The 23,736-nt window shown below is 46.1% G+C and overlaps 1 protein-coding gene across 3 annotated transcripts; it reads right to left on the reverse strand.

Moving 5' to 3' along the window:
* Positions 1 to 663: 663 nt before the first annotated feature.
* On the reverse strand, positions 664 to 22,631 carry LOC132385690 (nuclear factor 7, brain-like). Of its 3 annotated transcripts, none has more exons than XM_059957895.1 (7): positions 22,612 to 22,631; positions 19,742 to 20,275; positions 19,011 to 19,106; positions 18,367 to 18,600; positions 16,674 to 16,696; positions 16,468 to 16,586; positions 664 to 4,955 (listed from the first exon to the last, which is right to left on the reverse strand). In XM_059957895.1, the coding sequence occupies exons 2-7, from the start codon at positions 20,150 to 20,152 to the stop codon at positions 4,396 to 4,398; spliced, it is 1,443 nt and encodes a 480-aa protein (XP_059813878.1). In that variant the 5' UTR covers positions 20,153 to 20,275; positions 22,612 to 22,631; the 3' UTR covers positions 664 to 4,395. The 3 variants fall into 3 exon arrangements, with proteins under 3 accessions (XP_059813878.1, XP_059813877.1, XP_059813879.1); XM_059957894.1 differs by lacking the exon at positions 22,612 to 22,631 and adding an exon at positions 22,352 to 22,386; XM_059957896.1 differs by lacking the exons at positions 664 to 4,955; positions 22,612 to 22,631 and adding exons at positions 15,137 to 15,252; positions 22,352 to 22,386.
* Positions 22,632 to 23,736: the final 1,105 nt, after the last annotated feature.

Here is a 23,736-nt window from a genome sequence, read left to right on the forward strand (position 1 = left end):
CATTAAGAAGAGGGACGCCTCACGTCTTAATAAGCTGGTAAGGAAGGCGGGCTCTGTCGTGGGCACAGAACTGGAGAGTATGACATCGGTGGCAGAGCGGAGGGCGCTGAGTAGGCTACGGTCAATCATGGAAAAACCTGAACATCCTCTGCACAGCACCATCCAGAGAGAGAGAAGCAGCTTCAGCGGCAGGTTGCTGTCAACGCAATGCTCCTCAGACAGGAAAAAGAGATCATTACTCCCCAACGCCATTCGGCTCTACAATTCAACCACGGGGGCAAGACATGTTAAAGTGCCTTGGTTAGGACTGAGCTTAAGTTACCACTCAATGCACTTTAATAAACTATTTAAGAACTTTTTAAAAGCTATTTATGAATGCTTTTTGGGAGGGTGATTTTAGATGCAGATCATATTTATACTGAATTAAATACTGTATGTAATTAGCTTTGCTACAATAAGTGTATGGGACACTGGAAAAATGTTGAATTTCCCCTTGGGGATGAATAAAGTAACTATCTATCTATCTATCTATTCCGCTAGTCACATTGACCTGCACTCAGTCCATTATCCGCCAGACCTCTCCCATCCACGTGTCCATCCAATTTATTCTTAAATTTACCACGTCACTCTCTGTGAAGAAGTTCCCTCTAATATTCCCCCAAACCTTGCCCGTTTCACCCGAAAGCTATGTCCTCTCATATTTATCTCTCCTAATTTAACATGAAAGAGCCTATTCGCACTTACTCTGTCAATACCACACAGAATTTTGTAAACCTCTATCAGATCTCCTCTCATTCTTCTACACTACAAGGTATAAAGTCCTAACCTGTTCAATCTTTCCCTGTAACTTAGCTCCTAAAGACCTGGTAACATCCTAGTAAATCTCTGCACTCTTCCAAACTTACTGATATACTTCCTATAGTGAGGTGACCAGAACTGCAAATAATACTGCTAGTTTGTCCTCAACAATGCCTTGTACAATCTCGCCATAACATCCCAAATCCTATACTCAATAATTTGATTTATGAATGCCAGGATGCCAAAGGCCTTCTTTACAACCCTGTCTACCTGTGACGCCACTTTCAGGGAATTACGTACCTGAACTCCCAGATCCCTTTGTTCCGCTGCACTCCTCAGTGCCCTACCATTTACTGTGTACGTCCGACCTTGATTTGTCCTTCCAAAATGCAACACCTCAGGCTTGTCTGCATTAAATTCCATCTGCCATTCTCTGGCCCATTTTTCCAGTTGGTCCAGATCCCTCTGCAAGCTTTGAAAGCCTTCCTCGCTGTCCACAACGCCTCCAATCTTGGTGTCATCAGCAAAATTGCTGACCCAGTTTACCAGATCAATATCATTGATATAGACAACAAACAACAATGGTCCCAGCACAGATCCCTGAGGCACACCACTATTCACAGGCCTCCAGTCTGAGAAGCAATCATCCACTACCACTCTCTGTCTTCTCCCACACAGCCAATTTTGAGTCTTTTTTTAAACAACGGAATAACAAGAGCTACTCTCCAATGCTCCGGCACCGCACCCGTAGCTGAGGACATTTTAAATATCTCTACTAGGGCCACTGCAAATTCTACACTAGCCTCTCTCAATGTCCGAGGAAATATCAAGTCAGGCCTGGGGGATTTAATTACATTTATTCACTGTAAGGCAGCAAGCACCTCCTCCTCTTTAATCTCTAAATGTTCCATGACACTACTGCTTGTTTCCCTTCCTTCCACATACACTGTGCCAGTTTCCTGAGTAAATACTGATACAAAAAAAAACTGTTTAAGATCTCCGCCATCTAGTGAGGCTCCACATATAGACGACCACTCTGATCTTCTACGGGACCAATTTTGCCCCTTACTGTCCTTTTACTCTTAATATACTTGTAGAAACCCTTCAGGTTTACCTTCTCATTATCTGCCAAAGCCACCTCATGTCTTTTTTCCTTCTTTAGTATTTTCTTACATTTTCTCTACTCTTCAAGTAACTCATTTGTTCTTGGCTGCCTATACAGGAAAACAGATTATCTGAACGGTGACCGATTAGGAAAAGGGGAGGTGCAACGAGACCTGGGTGTCAGTGTACACCAGTCATTGAAGGTGGGCATGCAGGTACAGCAGGCGGTGAAAAAGGCAAATGGTATGTTGGCATTCATAGCAAAAGGATTTGAGTACAGGAGCAGGGAGGTTCTACTGCAGTTGTACAAAGCCTTGGTGAGACCGCACCTAGAATATTGTGTGCAGTTTTGGTCCCCTAATCTGAGGAAAGACATTCTTGCCATACAGGGAGTACAGAGAAGGTTCACCAGATTGATTTCTGGGATGGCTGGACTTTCATATTCAGAAAGACTGGATCAACTGGGCTTATACTCACTGGAATTTAGAAATTGAGGGGGGATCTTATTGAAACGTATAAAATTCTAAAAGGATTGGACAGGTTAGATGCAGGAAGATTGTTTCTGAATTTGGGGAAGTCCAGAACGAGGGGTCACAGTTTAAGGATAAAGGGGAAGCCTTTTAGGACCAAGATGAGGAAAAACTTCTTCACACATAGAGTGGTGAATCTGTGGAATTATCTGCCACAGGAAACAGTTGAGGCTGGTTCATTGGCTATACTTAAGAGGAAGTTAGATAAGGCCCTTGTGGCTAAAGTGATCGGGGGTATGGAGAAAGCACGTTCAGGGTTCTGAGTTGGATGATCAGCCATGATCATACTGAATGGTGGTGCAGGCTCGAAGGGCCGAATGGCCTTCTCCCTTTTTCTTAACCAGATCGCCAATATCCCTTGAAACCCAAGGCTCCCAATGCCTGTTAACTTTGCCTTTAATCCTGGCAGGAACATGCAAACTCTGCACTCTCAAGATTTAGCTTCTGAAGGCCTTCCACTTACTGAACACATCCTTGTCAGGAAAAAAAAATCTTATCACAATCCACTCTTCCTAGATCTTTTTTCATTTCCACAAAATTGGCCCTTCTGCTATTTAGAACCTCAACTCGAGGACCAGGCCTATCCTTATCCATAATTAACTTGAAACTGATGACATTATGGTCACTGGACCCAAAATGATTGCCTACACATACTTCTGTCACCTGACTGTCTGGTTCCCTAACAGGAGAGCAAGTATTGCCTCTTTTCTCATAGTTACCTCCATATATTGATTTAGAAAACTTTCCTAAAAACATTTGACAAACTCCAAGTCATCTAGCCCTTTTACAGTTTGGGAGTCCCAGTCAATACGTGGAAAGTTAAAATCCCCTACTATTACAACTTCCTGTTTCTTACACCAGTTCACTATCTTTATACAGATTTGCTCCTACAATTCTCTCTGACTATTGGGCGGTCTATAATAGAAACCTTTTAGTGTGGTCACACCTTTCCTGTTCCTCAGCTCCACCCATATGACCTCTGCAGACAAGCCCTCAGGGCTGTCCTGTCTACGCACAGCTGTGATATTTTCCCTGACTAGTAATGCCACTCGTCCCCCTTTCATCCCTCCCCCTCTATCACGTCTGAAATTAACCAAAGGTGGGAGGTTATTTTGTTGTATTAATGTATTAAAAATAAATTATAAATTCTACCAATGGAACCACTTACTATAGGATTATTATTCAAAATAGGATCCAACAAATCAGATTCTTGCATATATGGAAACTTAGATAAATATTTTTGTAAAAAATGTCTAACCTGAAGAGGTTGCAGAAAGTGTGTACGAGAGAGAGACTATTTGCTAATTAACCCTTCAGAAGTCATCAATCGACCATCACAAAATAAATCTGCAAAAAGAAAACAGATCCCCTTAATCACTAAAAATTAAACAAGATTGGGAGAGAGAACTTAATATGACCTTTGTTAATGAAGATGGTCAATTCTTCTTCGATATGTGCCAATCACTGTTTAATTCAATTTAAAATTGTTCACTGTTACTATTTAATAAAGGAGAGACTATCCAAAATATTTCCTAACATAGACAATTATTGCGATAGGTGTAAAACTGAAGTAGCCACTTTTTCACATATGTTCTTTTCATGTTCTTCATTAAAATCTTTTTGGAAATCTTTATTTTCTACAATTTCTAAACTCCTGAAAATTAATTTACAACCTCATGTTCCCCTTCCTCTGCAAATCGAGTTTAACCACAGCCACCCCCCACCCCCCACCCCCGGAGCAGCACTGGCAAATCCACCCGCAATGATGTTAGTCCCCCTCCAGTTCAGGGGCAAACCGTCCCGTAGAAACAGGTCCCATCTTCCAGGGAACAAAGCCCAATTGTCCAGAAACATGAAGCCCTCCCTCCTCACCATCTCCTTAGCCATGTATTTAGCTGCACTCTCCGCACATTTATATTTACAGGGACTTTACTCCTGACACCGGTCCCGGGACCCGACCCATTTACAGACCCGGAGCTGAACCGGAGCAGATTCTCAGCCACTGGTTTTCATCCCAGGCCGCGAAGAAAGGATAAAGTTTCCCCGTGAATTTATTCCCAGTGAAGGTGTGGAGATGGGACTTGGTCTCCGCGTTGTAAAATGAAACTGTCCCGGACTCGTAACTGAGATAAACTCGCACCCTCCCGGGGATGGGACCGGCAGTGAGACGGGACTCAGGGGAGGGGGGACCACCGAACACGTCACAATCCCGATGTAACACGTCATAATACCGCCTGATGACCCAGAATCCGGTCTCCGTACTCAGACTAACCCCTCTCTTCCTCTCCACAGACTCTACAGCGACTCCCAGAAACCAGTCCCGATTCCCCGTCACCTCCACCTCCCAGTAATGTCTCCCCGATGTGAATCCCTTTGATCCCAGCACACAAGCCCAGTGTGTGAATCTCTTCCCGGTGTCAGGGAGATTCCTCCAGGTCACGGTCCGGGTCCATCTCACACTCTTCCGATCCTCAGACACCTCGAGATACGGACCCGCCGTTTCCACATCCAGGGTGACAGATACTGGGGGGAGAAGCAGAGAATTAGAGAGTCCCCGGGGATCGGGGGAAGACTCGGGAAGTGCGGCCCCGGGGACCAAGGGAAAGGCCGCAGGGCTTCAGGCGCGGTCGGGTGGCCGACACGAACCTTTCCCGTGGTTTCCCGCGGTCGAGGTTGAGGTCCTTCTGCAGCTAGACAGGGCCCTGGTGAGAACACTCGAAATTTGAGGAAGGACATTCTTGCTATTGAGGGAGTGCAGCGTACGTTCACAAGGTTAATTCCCGGAATGGTGGGACTGTCATATGTTGAAAGATTGGAGCGACTGTGCTTGTATACACTGGAATTTAGAAGGATGAAAGGGGATCTGAATGAAACATATAAGATTATTAAGGGATTGGACACACTGGAGGCAGGAAGCATGTTCCCGCTGATGGGTGAGTCCAGAACTAGAGGTCACAGTTTAAGAATAAAGGGTAGGCCATTTAGAACAGAGATGCGGAAAAACGTTTTCACCCAGAGAGTGGTGGATATGTGGAATGCTCTGCCCCAGAAGGCAGTGGAGGCCAAGTCTCTGGATGCATTCAAGAGAGAGTTAGATAGAATTCTAATAGATAGCGAGGTCAAGGGATGTGGGGAGAGGGCAGGAATGGGGTACTGATTGTGTATGATCAGCCATGATCGCAGTGAATGGCGGTGCTGGCTAGAAGGGCCGAACGGCCTACTCCTGCACCTATTGTCTATTGACAAGACGAAAGCAGATGGACAACTAATGTCTCCCCATTAGTTTTCCACTGGACAGGGGAACCATCCTCCCTCACTCCTGCCTGTTGACCCCTGAAGTATTTTGTGTTTCCATGAGATCTCCTCTCATTCTTCGAAACTGGGAACAGAGAACATAGAACAGTACAGCACAGGAACAGGCCCTTCATACAATATTCATTTTCATTTGTGAGTGTGAAGTGGTGGAGTGTGATGGTTTGAGACAGTAAAGGAGGTGATAATGGGAACCAGTAGGGGAGAGATGAATGGCTGATTGAACCAGGAGGGGGAGGCGTGAACTGTGTGTGTAGACGTAATGAGAATCTAGAGGGGGAGAAGATGGCAGATGAGGATAACTTTGTCCATTTTCCCACAACCCCATCCCACACAGCCCCTCATTAGGACAGGTGGATGAATTTGCAGGAACCCTGAAGCAACACAGGTCCTGATGAAGTGTTTCAGTCTGAACCGTCGACTGTTTACTCTTTTCCATAGAAACTTCGCGGCCTGCAGTTCCCCCAACAATTTGTGTGTGTTACTCTGCTTTAAATATACTCAATTATTTGGCCTCCACAGCTGCCTGTGGCAGATTCACTATCCTGTGGATAAAGGAATTCCTCCTCATCTCTGTCCTAAATGGACATCCCTATAGTCGGAGGCTGTGCTTACCGTTCTCGACCCACCCACATCCTCCCAACATCAACTCTCTCCAGACAGGAGTCAGAGAGATCTGGCGAGACCCTTCATCAGGACCTGTGTAGCTTGGATTACCAGCATCTGCAGATTTTCTACTATTTGATTTTTAAACTTCTTGATTAGTCAGAGTCTCAAAAGTTATGGGAAGGAGGCGGGAGAATAGGGTTGAGAGGGATAATAAATCAGCTATTTTTCTAAACTCCTGTGAGTACAGGCCCAGTACCATCAAACACTCCTCATATGTTAACTCTTTCAATCCCAGTATCATTCTTGTGAATTTTCCGCACCCCCTCCAATGCCAGTACATGTTTTCCAATAGAAGGGACCCAAAACTGCTCACAATACTCCGTGTGGTCTGACCAATGCCTTATAAATCCTCAGAATTACATCCTTGCTCTTGTATTCTAATCCTCTCGAAATGAAAACAAACATTGAGTTTGCCAATCTTACCACTGACACAAACTGCAAGTTAACCTTCAGGGAATCCTGCACAAGGACACCCATGTCCCTTTGCACCTCTGATTTTTGAATTTCGTCCTGTTTACAAAGTTGTCTATGCCTTTATTCCTTCGACCAAAATCGTACCTGCCTAAGTTTGTACCTGCCAAACTCTACCTGTGCTACAAGATCCTTATTACGTATACCGGTGCATTCAAATAAGTCCATAAGACAAAGCAGCAGAAGCCGGCCAATTGGTCCTTCGAATCTGCTCCCACATTTTATCATGAGCTGAACCATTCTCCCATTTAGTCCCACTCCCCCGCCTTTTCACCATGACCTTTGATGCCCTGGCTACTCAGATACTGATCAATCTATGCCTTAAATACACCCAGTGACCTGGCCTCCACTGCCGCAAGAAATTCACAGATTCACCACCCTCTGGCTAAAAAGATTTCTTCGCATCTCTGTTCTGAATGGGCGCCCTTCAATCCTTAAGTCATGCTCTCTCGTACTAGACTCCTCCGCCATGGGAAACAACTTTGCCACATCCACTCTGTCCATGCCTTTTAACATTCGACATGTTTCTGTGAGTTTCCCCCTCATTCTTCTAAACTCCAAGGAGTACAGTCCAAGAGCGGTCAAATGTTCCTCGTATGTTAACCCTCTCATTCCCGGAATCATTCTAGTGAATTTTCTCTGAACCCTCTCCAATGTCAGCACATCCGTTCTTAAATAAGGTGCCCAAAACTGCACACAGTATTCCAAGTGAGGTCTTACCAGTTCCTTATAGAGCCTCAACATCACATCCCTGCTCCTATACTCTATTCTTCTAGAAATGAATGCCAACATTGCATTCGCCTTCTTCACCACCGACTCAACCTGGAGGTTAACCTTAAGGGTATCCTGCACAAGAACTTGCAAGTCTCGTTGCATCTCAGAACTTTGAATTCTCTCTCCATTTAAATAATAGTCTGCCCGTTTATTTCTTCTACCGAAGTGCATGACCATACACTTTTCAACATTGTATTTCATTTGCCACTTCTTTGACCATTCTCCCAATCTATCCAAGTCTCTCTGCAGACTCTCGGTTTCCTCAGCACTACCGTCCCCTCCGCTTATCTTTGTATCATCAGCAAACTTAGCTACAAAGCCATCTATTCCATAATCCAAATCATTAACATACAACATAAAAAGAAGCGGCCCCAACACGGACCCCTGTGGAACACCACTGGTAACCGGCAGACAACCAGAATGGGATCCTTTATTCATCTCTCTCTGTTTCCTGCCAATCAGCCAACACTCTATCTACGTATGTAACTTTCCCGTAATTCCATGGGATCTTATCTTGTTTATCAGCCTCATGTGTGGCACCTTGTCAAAGGCCTTCGGAAAATCCAAGTACACAACATCCACTGCATCTCCCTTGTCTAGCCTACTTGTAATTACCTCAAAAACTTTCAATGGGTATGTCAGGCAGGATTTTCCTTTAAGGAAACCATGCTGAGTTTGGCCTATCTTGTCATATGCCTCCAGAAACTTCCCAACCATTTCTCAAGCTAACAGGTCTATAATTCACTTTTTGCTTCCTTACCCCCTTCTAAAATACCAGAATGGCATTTACAATCTTCCCCTCCTCTGGAACCATGCCAGAGTCTATTGACTTTTGAACGATCATTGCTAATGCCTCCGCGATCTCCACAGCTACTTCCTTCAAAACTCAAGGCTGCATTCCATCTGGTCCTAGAGATTTATCTACCCTCAGACTATTCCGCTTCCTGAGTACTTTCTTTGTCGTAATTGTGACTGCGAACACTTCTCTTCCCTGACACCCCTGAATGTCCGGTATACTGCTGATATCTTCCTCAGTGAGGATTCAGTTCCTCAGCCATCTCATTATCTCCTATTACAATTTCTCCAGCATAATTTTCTACCTGTCCAATATCCACTCTCACCCATTTTTCTATTCTTTATGTACTTGGAAAAGCTTTTAGTAACTTATTTGATATTATTTGCTAGCTTCCTTTTATACTTCATCTTTTCCCCCTTAATGGCCTTCTTAGTTTCATTTTGTACGCTTTTAAATCTTCCCAATTCTCTGTCTTCCCACTAATTTTTGCTTCCTTGAATACCCTCTCCTTTGCTTTTACTTTGGCATTGACTTCTCTTGTCAGCCAGTCGCAACCATTTTCCATTTGAAAAAAATTCTTCTTTTTTGGAATATATCTATCCTTGCACATTCCTGACTTCTTGCATAAACTCCAGCCACTGCTGCTCTGCTGTCCTCCTGCTAGTGTCCCTTTCCAGTCAAATTTGGTCAGTTCCTCTCTCGTGCCACTGTAATTTCCTTTACTCCACTCCATCCGGGTCCTTTTACCCCTGCTATTTCTTAGCTCAACCCAGAAAGATTCTGCACCTTCCGATCCTATGTCACCTCTTTCTAATGATTTAATATCATTTCTTACCAATAAAGCCACGCCACCCCCTCTGCCTACCTGCCTATCTTTTGATACACCGTGTATCCTTGGACGTACAGCTCTCAGAGACATACATCCTTTAGCCACGTCTCAGTGATGGCCACAAAATTATACCTGCCAACCTGTAGCTGTACGACAAGATCATCCACCTTATTCCTTATGCTGTGTGTATTTAAGTATAACACCTTAAGTCCAGTATTTGCTACTTTTTGCATTGATTGCACTGCAACTCATCCCAGTGGCTGCAAATTTGCCCCATCACCTGCCTGTCCTTCCTGACATCTTTACTGCTCACTATCTTAGATTTATTTCTGTTTTCTCCCTCCTCTACTCTATCATTCCGGTTTACCACCCCCCTGCCAAATTAGATTAAACCCTCCCTAACAGCTCTATTAAACATTCCCACTATGGTTCAGGTGTAACCTGTCCTTTTTGAACAGGTAATAGCTCCCCCGGAAGAGATCCCAATGATCCAAGAATCTGAAGCCCGGACCCCTGCACCAGTCTCTCAGCCACGCATTCATCAGCCTGATCCTACTATTCTTGCCCTCGCTAGCACGTGGCACAGGTAGCAATCCTGAGGTTACTACCCTGGAGGTCCTGCTTCTCAGCTTCATTCCTAACTCCCGGAAATCTCTCTTCAGGACCTCCTCCCTTTTCCTCTCTATGTCATTGTTACCATCATGTACCAAGACAGCTGGCTGCTCGCCCTCTCCCTTCAGGATATTCTGGACCCGATCCGAGACACCCCGTACCCTGGCACCTGGGAGGCAACACACCATGCGGGTATCTCTACCAGGCTCACAGAATCTCCTGTCTGTTCCCCTGACTATGGAATCCCCTATGACTACCGCATTCCTCTTCTCCCTCCTTCCCTCCTACACAACAGCGCCAGACTCCGTGCCAGAGACCCGGTCACCGTGGCCGTCCCCTGTCAGGTCATCCCCCTCAACAGCATCCGAAACGATATACTTGTTGCTGAGGGGGGCAGCCACAGGGGTGCTCTCCAGTATCCGGGCATTTCCCTTCCCTCTCCTGACAGTCACGCAGTTTTCTGACCCCTGTAGCCTAGGGATGACTACCTCCCTGTAGCTCCTGTCTATCACCTCTTAATTTTCTCTAATAAGCAGTAGGTCATCAAGCAGCAGCTCCAGATCCCGAACATGGTCTCCGAGGAGCTGAATCTCGGTTCACCTGGTGCAGATGTGGCCATCAGGGAGGCTGGAGGTCTCCCAGGATTCCCACATCTGATACCCTGAACAAAGCACTAACCCTGCAGACATGCTACCTAATTCTACAGGAATGAAACAAAGAAAGATAGGTCTACTCACCCACTTACTTCACCAAACACACAAACTTTTTAAACCGTTAGCTAATGTGCCCTCTGTTCCCCCGTCCGTCCGGGCCGATTTGCCAAGGGGAGAAAAAGAGTTGGTGCCTCGCTATCGCCTCTTCCCGTTACCGCCTAAGCCCGTTGAGCCAAAGCCCTACACTCTGCTGCCACCCACTCCGCTGCCCGCTGTATAGGGTGGTCATCTTTTTAAACTCTCTGCGCTGTCCTGTGCAGTCTCGCCGTTCTTCTATGCAAAGTTTTTTTTTACACTGTCTTCCTTCAGAATTTAGCTCCCACGCCGCCCTTCTTGTCCCAATCTAAAAACACACCTTCAGTCCTGTATTCATCAGCCTATTCCACACTGTCCACATGAAATTCAGCAAGGCCTTTGATGTCGATGATAAACCACACTTGGAGTATTGTCTGCATTTCCGGTTCCCGAATTTGGGGAGGATGTCATTACACTGGGCAGGAGGCTTCAGGAGGATGTTACCAGGACTGGGGGCCTGGGTTAAAATCAGAGAGTGGATAAGCTTGGGCTATTCAGCTGTAGTGTAGGATGTTCAGGAATGACCCCTTATTGAGGTAAATAATTCATAAGGAGCTTAAATAAAGTTTCTTTTTCCAAGAAATGAGAGTACAGAACCAGATGCCTCAGATTGAAAGTGAGACGGGAAATTTTTCTGAGTGGTCTATCGGGTAACATTCTCACAGAGAGGGAGGTTGGTAAATGGAATTTGCCCTCAAACGCTGAAGAAACAGGTAAAGATAAAATATTTTAAAATAAATTTTGGCAGGTACACAGATGGGAAATGGTTAGAGGGATGGGGGGGGGGCAAACACACACAAATGGGCCATGCTCAAGAAGACATCTTAGTCTTGCAGATTGATGAAGTGGGCCGTGAGTTCAACATCAATCAAACCCTCCCAGATCATCCTCCTGAGGAATCTCACCCCGGAGTCTGTCTGTGAAGTGTTGATGTGACGTCACGACAGAGGGCAGCTCAGTGCCACAGAACAGACAGACTGGGTAAGGACGGCAGGTTTCAATCCTAAATGGGAATTTGTGCCTATTTCTGTGGCCGTGTGTCACACTCTGATAGTATATCTGTGTGTGTGTGTGTGTGTGTGTGTGTTGATTGTGGTAAATATCCGTGTGGTGTGTATACACATTGAAGGAGAGTGTGCACATTGAGGAATTTGTATGTTACAGTGTGTGATAACATGTCTGGTGTGTGTTGACAATGTGTCACACGTGATTGAGTTGCTTAATGAATAAATGACTGTCTCTGAAGAGATTGGTTTCCAGGTTACTGAGGGAAATAACAACGTACATTGCTGAGGCTCTGACTACAATCTGCCAGTCCTTCCTGTGTATGTGTGTGAGGGAGCTTTGCCAGGCCGGTTATGTTTTGTGTGCTTCTCCCGAGATGAAATCTTGGCCCATGTCAATGCTTGTTGGTGTGTCCGAGCTCATTATCACAATGCTTCAATGTAGTGGTCTGATCACCATAAGACATAGGAGCAGAATTAGGCCGTTTGCCCATCGAGTCTGCTCCGCCATTCAATCATGGCTGATCCTTTTTTTCCCCTCCTCAGCCCCTCTACCTGGCCGTCTCCCCGTAACCTTTGATACTGTGTCCAATCTAGAACCTATCAAGCTCTGCCTTAAATACACACAACAAATTCCACAAATTCACCAGCCGCTGGCACAAATTTCTCCGCATCTGTTTTAAATAGACCCCCCTCTATCTTGAGGCTGTGCCCTATTGTGCTAAACTCCACCGCCATGGGAAACATCCTTTCCACATCTACTCTGTCTAGGACTTTCAACATTCGAAAGTTCTCAATGAGATCCCCCTCATCTTTCTAAATTCCAGCGAGTACAGACACAGAGCTATCAAACGTTCCTCGTATGAGAACCCTTTCATTACTGGAATCATCCTTATGAAATTAACCTTCTGCAATGCCAGCACATCTTCTCTTAGACGAGGAGCCCAAGTTCACAATACTCAAGGTGAGGCTTCACTAGTACCTTACAAAGCCTCAGCCTCACCACTGTGTTCTGCAGAATGACTGCTAAGTCCATTCTCAACTCAGCTCTTTGGGTTTTCTCCCCATTTGAAAAAAAAACCTGCACATTATTTCTACAACCACAGTGCATGGCCGTGCATTTTCCAACATCGTATATCATTTGCCACTTCCCTTCCCATTCTCCTCATCCAAGTCCTTGTCCAGCCTAACTGTTTCCTCAACACTACCGGCCCCTCCACCAATCTCTGTATCATCTGCAAACTTGGAAACAAAGCCATCTATTCTAGGACAAGAGGGTATGAGTTCAGGATTGAAGGATGTCCTTTTAGAACTGAGATGTGGAGAAATTACTTTAGTCAGTGTGTGGAAAATCTGTGGAATTTGTTGCCACCAGTGGCTGTTAAGGCCAAGTCATATTTAAGGCAGAGATAGACAGGTTCTTGATTAGCCAGGATATCAAAGGGTATAGGGTGAAAGCAGGGGAGTGGGGACGACTGGAAGAATTAGATCAGCCCATGACTGAATGGTGGAGCAGACTCGATGGGCTGAATGGCCCTTTTTCTGCTCCAATATCTTATGGTCTATTCCATCAGCTAGATCTTGATATATAGCATAAAATGAAGGTGTCCTAATGCTGACTGCTGTGGAACATGAGTCACTGGCAGCCAACCAGAAAATGATGCCTTTACTCTCATTCGCTGTTTCCTACCAATCAGACAATGTTCTAACCATGTCTGTAACTCTTCCGTAATACCCTGGCCTCTTAACCTGGTTACCACCGTCATGTGTGGCACCTGTCAAAGGCCCTCTGACATTCCAAATATACAACATACACTGCATCCCCTTTATCTATCCTGCTTGTAATCTCCTCAAAGAATCCCAACAGGTTTGTCAGGCAGGATATTCCCTTAATGCAGCCATGCTGACTTGTCCTATCTTGTCCAGTGTCACCAAGTATTCCATAACCTCACACTTAACAATTGACTCCAATTTCTTCCCAACCACTGAGGTGAGGCTAATTGGTCAATAATTTCCTTAATGCTGCCTTCCTCCTTACTTAAAGGGCTAAGTGACATGTGCCATTTTCCAGTCCTCTGGCACCATGCCAGGGTCTAATGATTTTTGAAAGATCATTTGAAATGCCTCCACAATGTCCACCACAACCTCTTTCAGAACACTGGGGTGCAGTTCATCTGGTCTGGGTGACTTATGTACCTTTAGGTCTTTCATCTTTTTGAGCACCTTCTCCCTTGTAACAGTAACTGCACTCACTTCTCTTCCCTCGCACCCTTCAACACCGGACACAGCGCTGGTGTCTTCCATGGTGAAGACTGGTGCAAAATATTTGGTTCATCTGCCATCTCTTTATCCCGCGTTATTATATATCCAGCCTCATTTTCTAGCGGTCCTATATCCACTCTCATCTCTGTTTTATTTTTTTTACAATACTTGAAAAACAATTTGATATTGTTTGCTAACTTGTTTTACAAAGACAGGTGTATAAAAAGGGCCTGAAGGATCATTGGATACCAGAGTCACCCCAACCACAAACTGTAACAGTTGCTAACATCCGGGATACGGTACCGCAGCATAGAAGCCGGGAGCAACAGGCTCCGGGACAGCTTCTTCAACCAGGCCATCAGACTGATTAACTCGTGGGGACCTAACTGGATTTCTATGTTATATTAATCAGCCCGTTGGACATATTATTCATCATTAATTACTATAAATTTCACATTTAGACGGAGATGTACCATAAAGATTTTTAATCCTCATGTATATGAAGGATGTAAGTAATAAAGTCAATTCAATTCAAATCAATTTCTTGTTTATTTTTTTCATCACAATCATTCTTTTAGTTCCTCTCTGTAGATATTTAAAAGCTTCTCAATCCTCTATCTTCCTATTAACTTTTGTTTAGTTGTATGCCCTCTCTTTTGCCTTTACATTAACTGGTCTTCGCTTGTCAGCCACGGTTTTACTATTTTGGCATTTGAGTATTTATTTATTTTTGGAATACATCTATCCTTCACCTTTCTCATTTTCCCAGAAACTGACACCATTGCTGCTCTGCTCTCATCCCTGCCAGCATCTCCTTCCAATTTGCTTTGGCCAACTCCTCTCTCAGACCACTGTAATTTCTTTCACTTCTTTGAAATTCTACAATGTCAGACTTTAATTTCTCCTTATCAAATATCAACTTGAACTCAGTGTTGTTGTGAGCACTGCTTCCTAAGGTTGCTTTTAACTACTCACCTCTGGTTCAATACATTGTCCTTTTTATCAGCCTTTTCTATTTCCAGTTGTAATCTCTAGGCCTCAACCCACTGACTGTTGGGTGGCCTGTATATGACTGCTGTCAATGTCATTTTTACTTTTGCAGTTCCTTACCTCAACCCACAAGATTCATCATCTTCCAATCCTATGTCACATCTTGCTGCTGATTTCCCAGCAGAGCCACACGACCCCCTCACCCGACCTTCCTATACCACTGATACATTGTGTAACCTTGGACATTCAGATCCCAACTACAACCATCCTTCATCCACGATTCCGTGATGGCCACAACATCATACACGACAATCTGTAATAGTGCAACAAGATCATCCACCTTATTTCTCATACTCCATGCATTGAGATATAACACTTTGTGTACTGTATCTGCTACCCTTTTTGATTCTGCATCCCTAATGCACTGATACTCACTTTGCTGGCTGCAATTTTCTCTTCGCATCTGCCTGACTGGACGCTATCTTTTCATTTTACTATCAGTCCTATCTTTTCACTCCAGTTCCCGTGAACCCCCCCCCCCACCAAATTAGTTCAGACCCTCCCCAACGGCTCTATCAAACCTCTCTGTGAGAATATTGTTCTCCCTCGGGTCGAGGTGCGACCCATCCCTTTTGAACAGGTGATTCCTCCACCAGAAGAGATCCCGATGATCCAAGAACCTGAATCCGTGTCCCCAGCACCATCTTCTCAGCCATGTTTATCTGTCAAATTATCCTGTTTCTACCCTCACCAGCACGTATCACATGCAGCAATCCAGAAATTACAACCCTGGGGGTGCTGCTTCTGAGCTTTCTACCTAGCTCTCCAAATTCTACTTTCAGGACCTCTTTGCTTTTCCTTCCAATGTCATTGTCCCAAAATTTACCAAGATATCTGGCTCGTTTCCCTCCCTCTCTAAAATGCTGCGGACACGATTCGAGGCATCCCTGACCCTGGCACCCAGGAGGCAACATACCATTCGGGTGTCCCGTTCACATCAATAGATTGTCCTGTCTGTTCCCCTGACGATTCAGTCCCCGATCACGACCACTCCCCTCTTCTGCCTCTAACAACAGTGAGAGATGCTGATCCGGAAGGGGAAAGACCTGTGTCAGTCAGAGTCTGCACTCACAGCGCACATGAAGGACTTGTGTATTTTCCTGACAATCCCTGTCACCACACTGATACCTGCTTTTATCCCCTACAATATTATCATCAGTATTAAGTTCCCAGTTCCTCTGGTAGATCCAAACTCATGTCCTGGTGTGTTAGAGCATTTGCCTGGGATTGGAACACAGTGGTTCATCTGCCAGTCCCGTGTATTGGTTGTATTGTGACCCTGTGCTGGTGTGTTCAGGGGTCTGACATCTCCAGCTGACCATGCGACAGTGATGCCTCCCAGCCAGTGGGGTTGATGTGAAATAAACTTCAGTTCCCCTTCAGCCCAGTATTACAGACAATCTTTGCCTCAAATTGGAGCTAAATTGAGCTTCATAAATAAGGAGAAATGAATCTTTGTAAGTTTTACCTCGATTAATAGCATCAAGCGTTTCTCTCAGCACTGTGTTCAACAAATAGAGGTGATCGAATTTTTCAACCGATAGGGTCTCATCTGTCACTGATAATTCCTGGATATCATCATTAATCCTGTAAATATTAAACTGCTGGTTATAAATTACTATTCTGAACTATTTTGCAAATCCATTCAGGGTTTCAGTAAATAGCATGTCCTACCTCCTGTTCCGACGAGCTTCCTCCTGAAATAAATAAAACACAAATCTGATTAGACTTGGACTTACTGTCCACATTCTGAATTTCATCCAATCATTACAAGGTGTTGAAAATTCCCACTCCCTCAATCACTCATACACACAGACAATACAGAACCATGGGGTAAATGACAGGGAAAGTTTCTGAATGTCAGACCATTACTGAGAGGATGAAACTGACAGGGAATCCAGGACAGGCTGTGCATTATCATCTGGATACGACGTCAGGATGATAGGATGGAGGAATTTAAGATCAGTGATGGATTTAATTGTGTGCAGTTGGGGAAAGTACCTCTATTTATGGGGAGATGTAATTCCAGATGGATTTTAACAAATTTCACAAGAAATTTAGTGAAGAGGATGTGGAACTCAGTGCCACAGGAGTGGGTGAAATGGAACAGCAGAGATTGAATGTAATGGGGAGGCTGGATAAACACGTGAGGGACCAGAGATTTTGGGGCACTGTTGCTGGTTGTGGTGAGCAAGTGGCAGGAGGATTGTGAAGCAGGGAAATTGAGAGGAGAAAATGGGCCGAATGGCCTGGTTGTGTTTTGAACGATTGAATGTTCATTTGAATGTTATCTGTAAAAGTAAAGAGACAATAATAGTTTCCCTAATCTGATGGAAACCAGATACAGAAAATAAGTCTGATGTGTGGGTCAAATTCTTTACTCTCACTGATTAACAAAGAGACCCTCACACCAACCGCACCAAACACACTCACAGCCTGTGACTGGAACTGGGTGTTAATGGGAGTTTTAGAAGACACTAAACGTAGAATTAAGGACATAGTCAGCAGCTCTGTGTTATGAACAGAGTAAATAATTTCAGAGAAATGTGCATTCCGTCCTGGGATGTACACAAGTTGTGGAAGTCCAGTTTTGGGACAATAGACAATAGAGAATAGGTGCAGGAGTAGGCCATTCGGCCCTTCTAGCCAGCACTGCCATTCACTGTGATCATGGCTGATCAAACACAATCAGTACCCCATTCCTGCCCTCTCCCCATATCCCTTGACCCTGGGATATATAAGAGCTCTATCTAACTCACACTTGAAAGCATCCTGAGACTTGGCCTCCACTGCCTTCTGGGGCAGAGCATTCCACATATCCACCACCCTCTGGGTGAAAAAGTTTTTCCACACCTCTGTTCTAAATCGCCTACCCCTCATTCTTAAAATGTGGCCTCTGGTTCTGGAGTCACCCATCAGCGGGAACATGCTTCCTGCCTCCAGCGTGTCCAAACCTTAATAATCTTATTATTATAAGACAATAACAACCCTGAATAGTTGCATCAATTGTCTGGTGAGAAACAGTTTACTGCCATTTGTAAATGCTGTGTGTAGGGGCAACACATCTGTTTTCTGTCTGCATTGTATTCTGTGTTACTTGTTTATTATGGTAACTCGTCACGTGAGTGGGGACGTGGTAAAAGCGAAGGGAAAAAGTTACACATCTGTACTTTGTTCTGGGCAGTTTTGAGCTGGGGACGGGCGGATGTCATTCTGTTCTTGACCGCTGTGTTGCAGCTTACTTCACAATGAATTACCCTGAAGTTTCATCGCTTTAAGATTGTATTTTGCTGATGAAGGACTGAAAGTGTATCTTGGACATTTTGAAATGTCATTATTGGAGTGATTGGAGAACCTTGTTCCTCACCTTGAGAAACATCACACTGTCTTTTTGATCCATCTGTTCCTTTAACTTTGAGATTTCCTCCTGAATAATCCTTATATTCTCTTGAATCTCCCGAAGATTTTTCTCCATTGGATTGAGAATCCTCTTCTCTTCTTCCCTGAGTTCCCTGAGTAAGCTCTGCTCTTTCTCAGTGATAATCTGGCGCAGTTCAGCAAACTGGGATGTGATGTGGGACTGAAGGCTGTGTGACTGTTCCTGTCGAATGAAAGGTGAAAATTAATATACTGCATTGCTGTGCTCTGTTTCCTTTTGTCGTTCAGTTCAGTCTGTTAGAGTCCATGCTACTTTTGAGGGCATTCCCGTCAACACCATTCCCTCACGTTTTCCTGAAACCTATTCTCACTTATTGACCCATAAACTCCCATCTGATTCACGCACATGCTCCCCACCTTTACAGGGTTAACAGTAATTAGCCATTCATCCGGCATGTTCTTGAGATGTGTCGGAATCTCTCGTGGTCACAGGGGGAGCATGCAAACTCCACACAGACAGCACCAGAGGTCAGGATCGAACCCAGGGCACTGGAGCTGTGATACTCGGCTATTCTGCATTAAAGGGAGCAAAACTCGACAGTAAAATCAGAAATTCCGCTCAGGAAGCCTCACCTGAACTCCGGAAATCTTCTCTTTCTGTTGCTGCTCCTTTTCCTGGAAGTCTAATATCTTTTTTGTGAGAGAGTCTAAGGAAGATTTTAGCTGATCCTGGAAGTCAGAGAGTGAAGGAAATAGAAACAAAGATGCATCAAAAGAAACAGGTGATCAAACCCGATTATCACACAAAATGCCGGAGGAACTCAGTGAGTCAGGCAGCATCTATTCAGGGGAAATAAACAGTCAGTGATTCGGGATGAGACCCTTCATCGGGACTGGGAAGGAATGGTACAGAAGCCAGAATGAAAAGGTTGGGGATGAGAACCGGCTGACAGGTGACGGGTGAGACAACGTGAGGGGGAACGTGGGGGAGGGTGATAAAGTGAGAAGCTGAGAGGGGACAGGTGGAAGAGGTAAAGGGCTGGAGAAGAAGGAATCTAATACGAGAGGACAATCGAGCATGGAAGAAACGGGAGGAACTGGGCTGTTTGCGGCCCTGAATGGTGACGAGGGAGGAGGTGTCCCACTTGCAGGTGTCAGTGCCAGGAGGGAGATCAGTCGGGAGGAGCGAGTGGATCAGGGCAATACAGTACGTAGAGCGCGATCTGTATAGAGAGCGGAGAGTTCTGGGGTGTGGACGTGGGCTGTTGGATGGAGATTTGCTAGAATCCCGTTGGAGATGGCAACATGTGATGGTATGTAGGACAAAGGAAATGCGTTAAGTATTAAATTAATGTTACTTTTACCGTGTAGATTTTAACAGCTTCTTTAATCGGCCTGAAGCGGTGCTCTCTGTGTTCCTCCGCCACTGCACAGATCACACAGATCAGTGTCTTGTCCGTTACACAAAACAGCTTCAGTTCTTCCTCATGTTCCTCGCAGTGACGTTTACTTTCCTTCCCTTTCGGATACAGGTTTAGATTTCGAGCTTTTTCAGCCAGATTTGCTAAGGCCCGATTCACCCTGAGGGTGCGGTCAGCAATCACCTCTCTACATTCCGGGCAGGAGTTTCTCCGCTCCCTTTCCCAATACCGTGTGATACAAGAGCGACAGAAGTTGTGTCCACACTCCAGTGTAACCGGATCGGTGAAGAAATCCAGGCAGACAGGACAAATTAGCTCCTCGCTCAAACTCTCGGCCGGTCCTTTCGAAGCCATGTTAACTCCCGACACTTCCTGATTCAGAATGCTTTCACTTTCGGGGAGCTAATGATCCCCTGCAGTACTGAGATTGTCCACTACGTGCGCTGTAGTCTCATGGAGTGAACATTATGTTGCTCTCTGTGGGAAGGAATTGTGGTAATTTCCAGATCAGTGGGGGATCAGAAACAGATTAAGCAAGTCAGAACAGAATGAAAACTCAGCCATAGACTGCCTAAGCCCGGATACGAAAGTAGAAGGGTCATGCATGAGGCTAGCAACCCCATCCCATAAAAACCCTGTGTGACAAGAAATGTCAAATGAATCTCCAAAGGCCCCATCCCTGGGATCAGAAGGACCATCCCCGGGATCAGAAGGACCATCCCTGGGATCAGAAGGACCATCCCTGGGATCAGAAGGACCAACCCTGGGATCAGACGGACCATCCCCGGGATCAGAAGAACCATCCCTGGGATCAGATAGACCATCCCCGGGATCAGAAGGACCATCCCCTGGGATCAGAAGGACCATCCCTGGGATCAGACGGACCATCCCCGGGATCAGAAGGACCATCCCTGGGATCAGAAGGACCATCCCCTGGGATCAGACGGACCATCCCTGGGATCAGAAGGACCATCCCTGGGATCAGACGGACCATCCCTGGGTTCACAAGGACCATCCCTGGGATCAGAAGGACCATCTCTGGGATCAGACGGACCATCCCCGGGATCAGACGGACCATCCCTGGGATCAGACGGACCATCCCTGGGTTCAAAAGGACCATCCCTGGGATCAGACGGACCATCCCTGGGTTCAGAAGGACCATCCCCGGGATCAGACGGACCATCCCTGGGATCAGAAGGACCATCCCTGGGATCAGACGGACCATCCCTGGGTTCAGAAGGACCATCCCCGGGATCAGACGGACCATCCCCGGGATCAGAAGAACCATCCCTGGGATCAGACGGACCATCCCCGGGATCAGAAGGACCATCCCCTGGGATCAGAAGGACCATCCCTGGGATCAGAAGGACCATCCCCTGGGATCAGACGGACCATCCCTGGGATCAGAAGGACCATCCCTGGGATCAGACGGACCATCCCTGGGTTCAAAAGGACCATCCCTGGGATCAGACGGACCATCCCTGGGTTCAGAAGGACCATCCCCGGGATCAGACGGACCATCCCTGGGATCAGAAGGACCATCCCTGATATCAGACGGACCATCCCTGGGTTCAGAAGGACCATCCCTGGGATCAGACGGACCATCCCCGGGATCAGACGGACCATCCCTGGGATCAGACGGACCATCCCCGGGATCAGACGGACCATCCCCGGGATCAGACGAACCATCCCTGGGTTCAGAAGGACCATCCCTGGGATCAGAAGGACCATCCCCTGGAAGACGATTGAGGTCGTGTGGTGAAAAAAGAAGCCACAGGGCCGATCAACCCGGGCCCTGGATTGGGGTCTCTGGCGAGCTGCTGTTGGCGACCTGTAGGCGTGATGGGCTGAAGGAGAAGCAGAACAGAAATGAAGCCGGAGAGATTAGCCCGGTTCAGTCTGTAATGTAATGTGCTGTAGATTTCTATGTTTCTGTATGAACTCCTAATCTTCTAAAAAGGCAAGGATCAGGCATCCTGACTGACCATCAAATTTCAGGCATCCTGACTGACCATCAAATTCTCTGATTGTATTCCTGTCTGCATGAGAATGGGCAATTTCTGTCTTTAATCAACCTGTGACTTGGCTCAATTTGTTCTTTGGTATTATTTCAAGTCCTGTTCATGTCCCACAACACTGCAAAGAGCACTTGTTCCTACATGTCTAATTCTGGAGATGTTCTAATTCCTTGGATTCCCTCCTCCTAGCTGATTGACAATGATAAACCCATTGATGGCAATGGCACTTTTGTGATGTGAAAGCCATAACTCAGCTGGCATCGAGGACAAAGCTGTTTTGCATCCATCTTTACCCAGAGAGAACTAAATCTGACGGAAGGATTATTTTTGCCATACAGCACTAAATGACATTTTTACTGATTGGAAGGGAGACTTTTCATCCAAGATTAACTCGGAAATATATTTTTGTTCCGAGTTTCTAATCCTTGCATGTATACAGCTGGACCTTGGCAATGTTTGAGAGAGACGTTCGCTCACATTTCCTCTGACTGTACCGGGACAACGCTCGCAGAGTCACGCATGGCTGCCTCTTTACCCAGAAGGCTCCACGAACGAGAAAGCTGTCAGTCCGCCATCGAAAGATCTACGATGCGCATGCGCCGCAGAGATGGCGGCGGCTCCAGCGCTCATCAGCTGAAAACTTACCGGGACCCGGGTACGGATCGTGGGGCTGAGGAAGAGAGCGGGCCGGGGCTGTCCTGGGATGCAGGACCAGTGCGGCAGGAGCTCACAGTAATAACCCTTCAATCGCGTTTCAGACACCGGAGATTAAATCCCGCCCGGAGACCCTCCTACCTGCGGCCGGTCCTTCTGATCCTCTTGTCTACTGAGCGCACGCGCAATATTCGGGATGGCCTCCGACCTCCGCGCATGCGCATGCGAGTAAACAGGAGGAGATCTGCAGATGTGGAAATTCAAATCAACAGACGGGAAATGCTGGAGGAAAATCAGAGGGGCCGACAGCAACTTTGGAGAGGAGAGAACGGTCGGCGTTTCAGACCAAGACCCTTCTTCAGGACTGGAAAGGAAGGGAGGGAGTAAGAATGTGAGGGAAGGTGAGATGATAGTGTGAACAGAAACGTGGACAGGACAGTTCTTTGTGGGTCTCCAGTACCACTCATCACCACTTCCGGCAGAGAACCACCGGGTGTGCAAACTGGGTTCTGTCTGTCAGGAAGGCAGTAATCCAGGAGTCAGTGAGTTTCTCTACGCCCATCCTTTGCAGCTTGTTGCACTGAAGACGCGACTGGATCGTATTGAAGGCACTAGCGAAATAAAAAAAAGCAATTCTCACAATACCAATGTGAGTGAGCTCGTTGCAACAGGTAGATTATGTATCCACAACCGCATGAGATTGGTAGGCAAACTCTAGAGCGTCTAGGGTAAGTCAGGACCAGCCTCTCGGTCACCTTCATCACATGAGATGTGAGGGCAATTAGTCTGTCGTCATTAAGTTCAGATGGAGTCGCCTTGTTGAGCAAAGGTACCAAGCAGGAAGTCTTCCACAGCACCGTTTATTTTTTCCTGACTCAGTCTCAGTTTGTAAAGGTGAGACAAAATACCAGAGAACAGACTCACACAGGCCTTCAGTGTCCTGGGGCTGATACCGACAGGGTCAGCAGATATAGTCTCTCTGGCTGTCTCCTACTCTGACCTGCAGTCACTGTCAGACGGGTCAGCAGATGTGGTCTCTCTGGCTGTCTCCTACCCTGACCAGTCACTGTCAGACGGGACAGCAGATGTAGTCTCTCCGGCTGTCTCCTACCCTGACCAGTCACTGTCAGACGGGTCAGCAGATGTAGTCTCTCCGGCTGTCTCCTACTCTGACCTGCAGTCACTGTCAGACGGGTCAGCAGAAGTAGTCTCTCCAGCTGTCTCCTACCCTGACCAGTCACTGTCAGACAGGTCAGCAGATGTAGT

This window comes from Hypanus sabinus (genome assembly GCF_030144855.1).
Source record: "Hypanus sabinus isolate sHypSab1 chromosome X2 unlocalized genomic scaffold, sHypSab1.hap1 SUPER_X2_unloc_1, whole genome shotgun sequence".
NCBI classification, from domain to species: domain Eukaryota; kingdom Metazoa; phylum Chordata; class Chondrichthyes; order Myliobatiformes; family Dasyatidae; genus Hypanus; species Hypanus sabinus.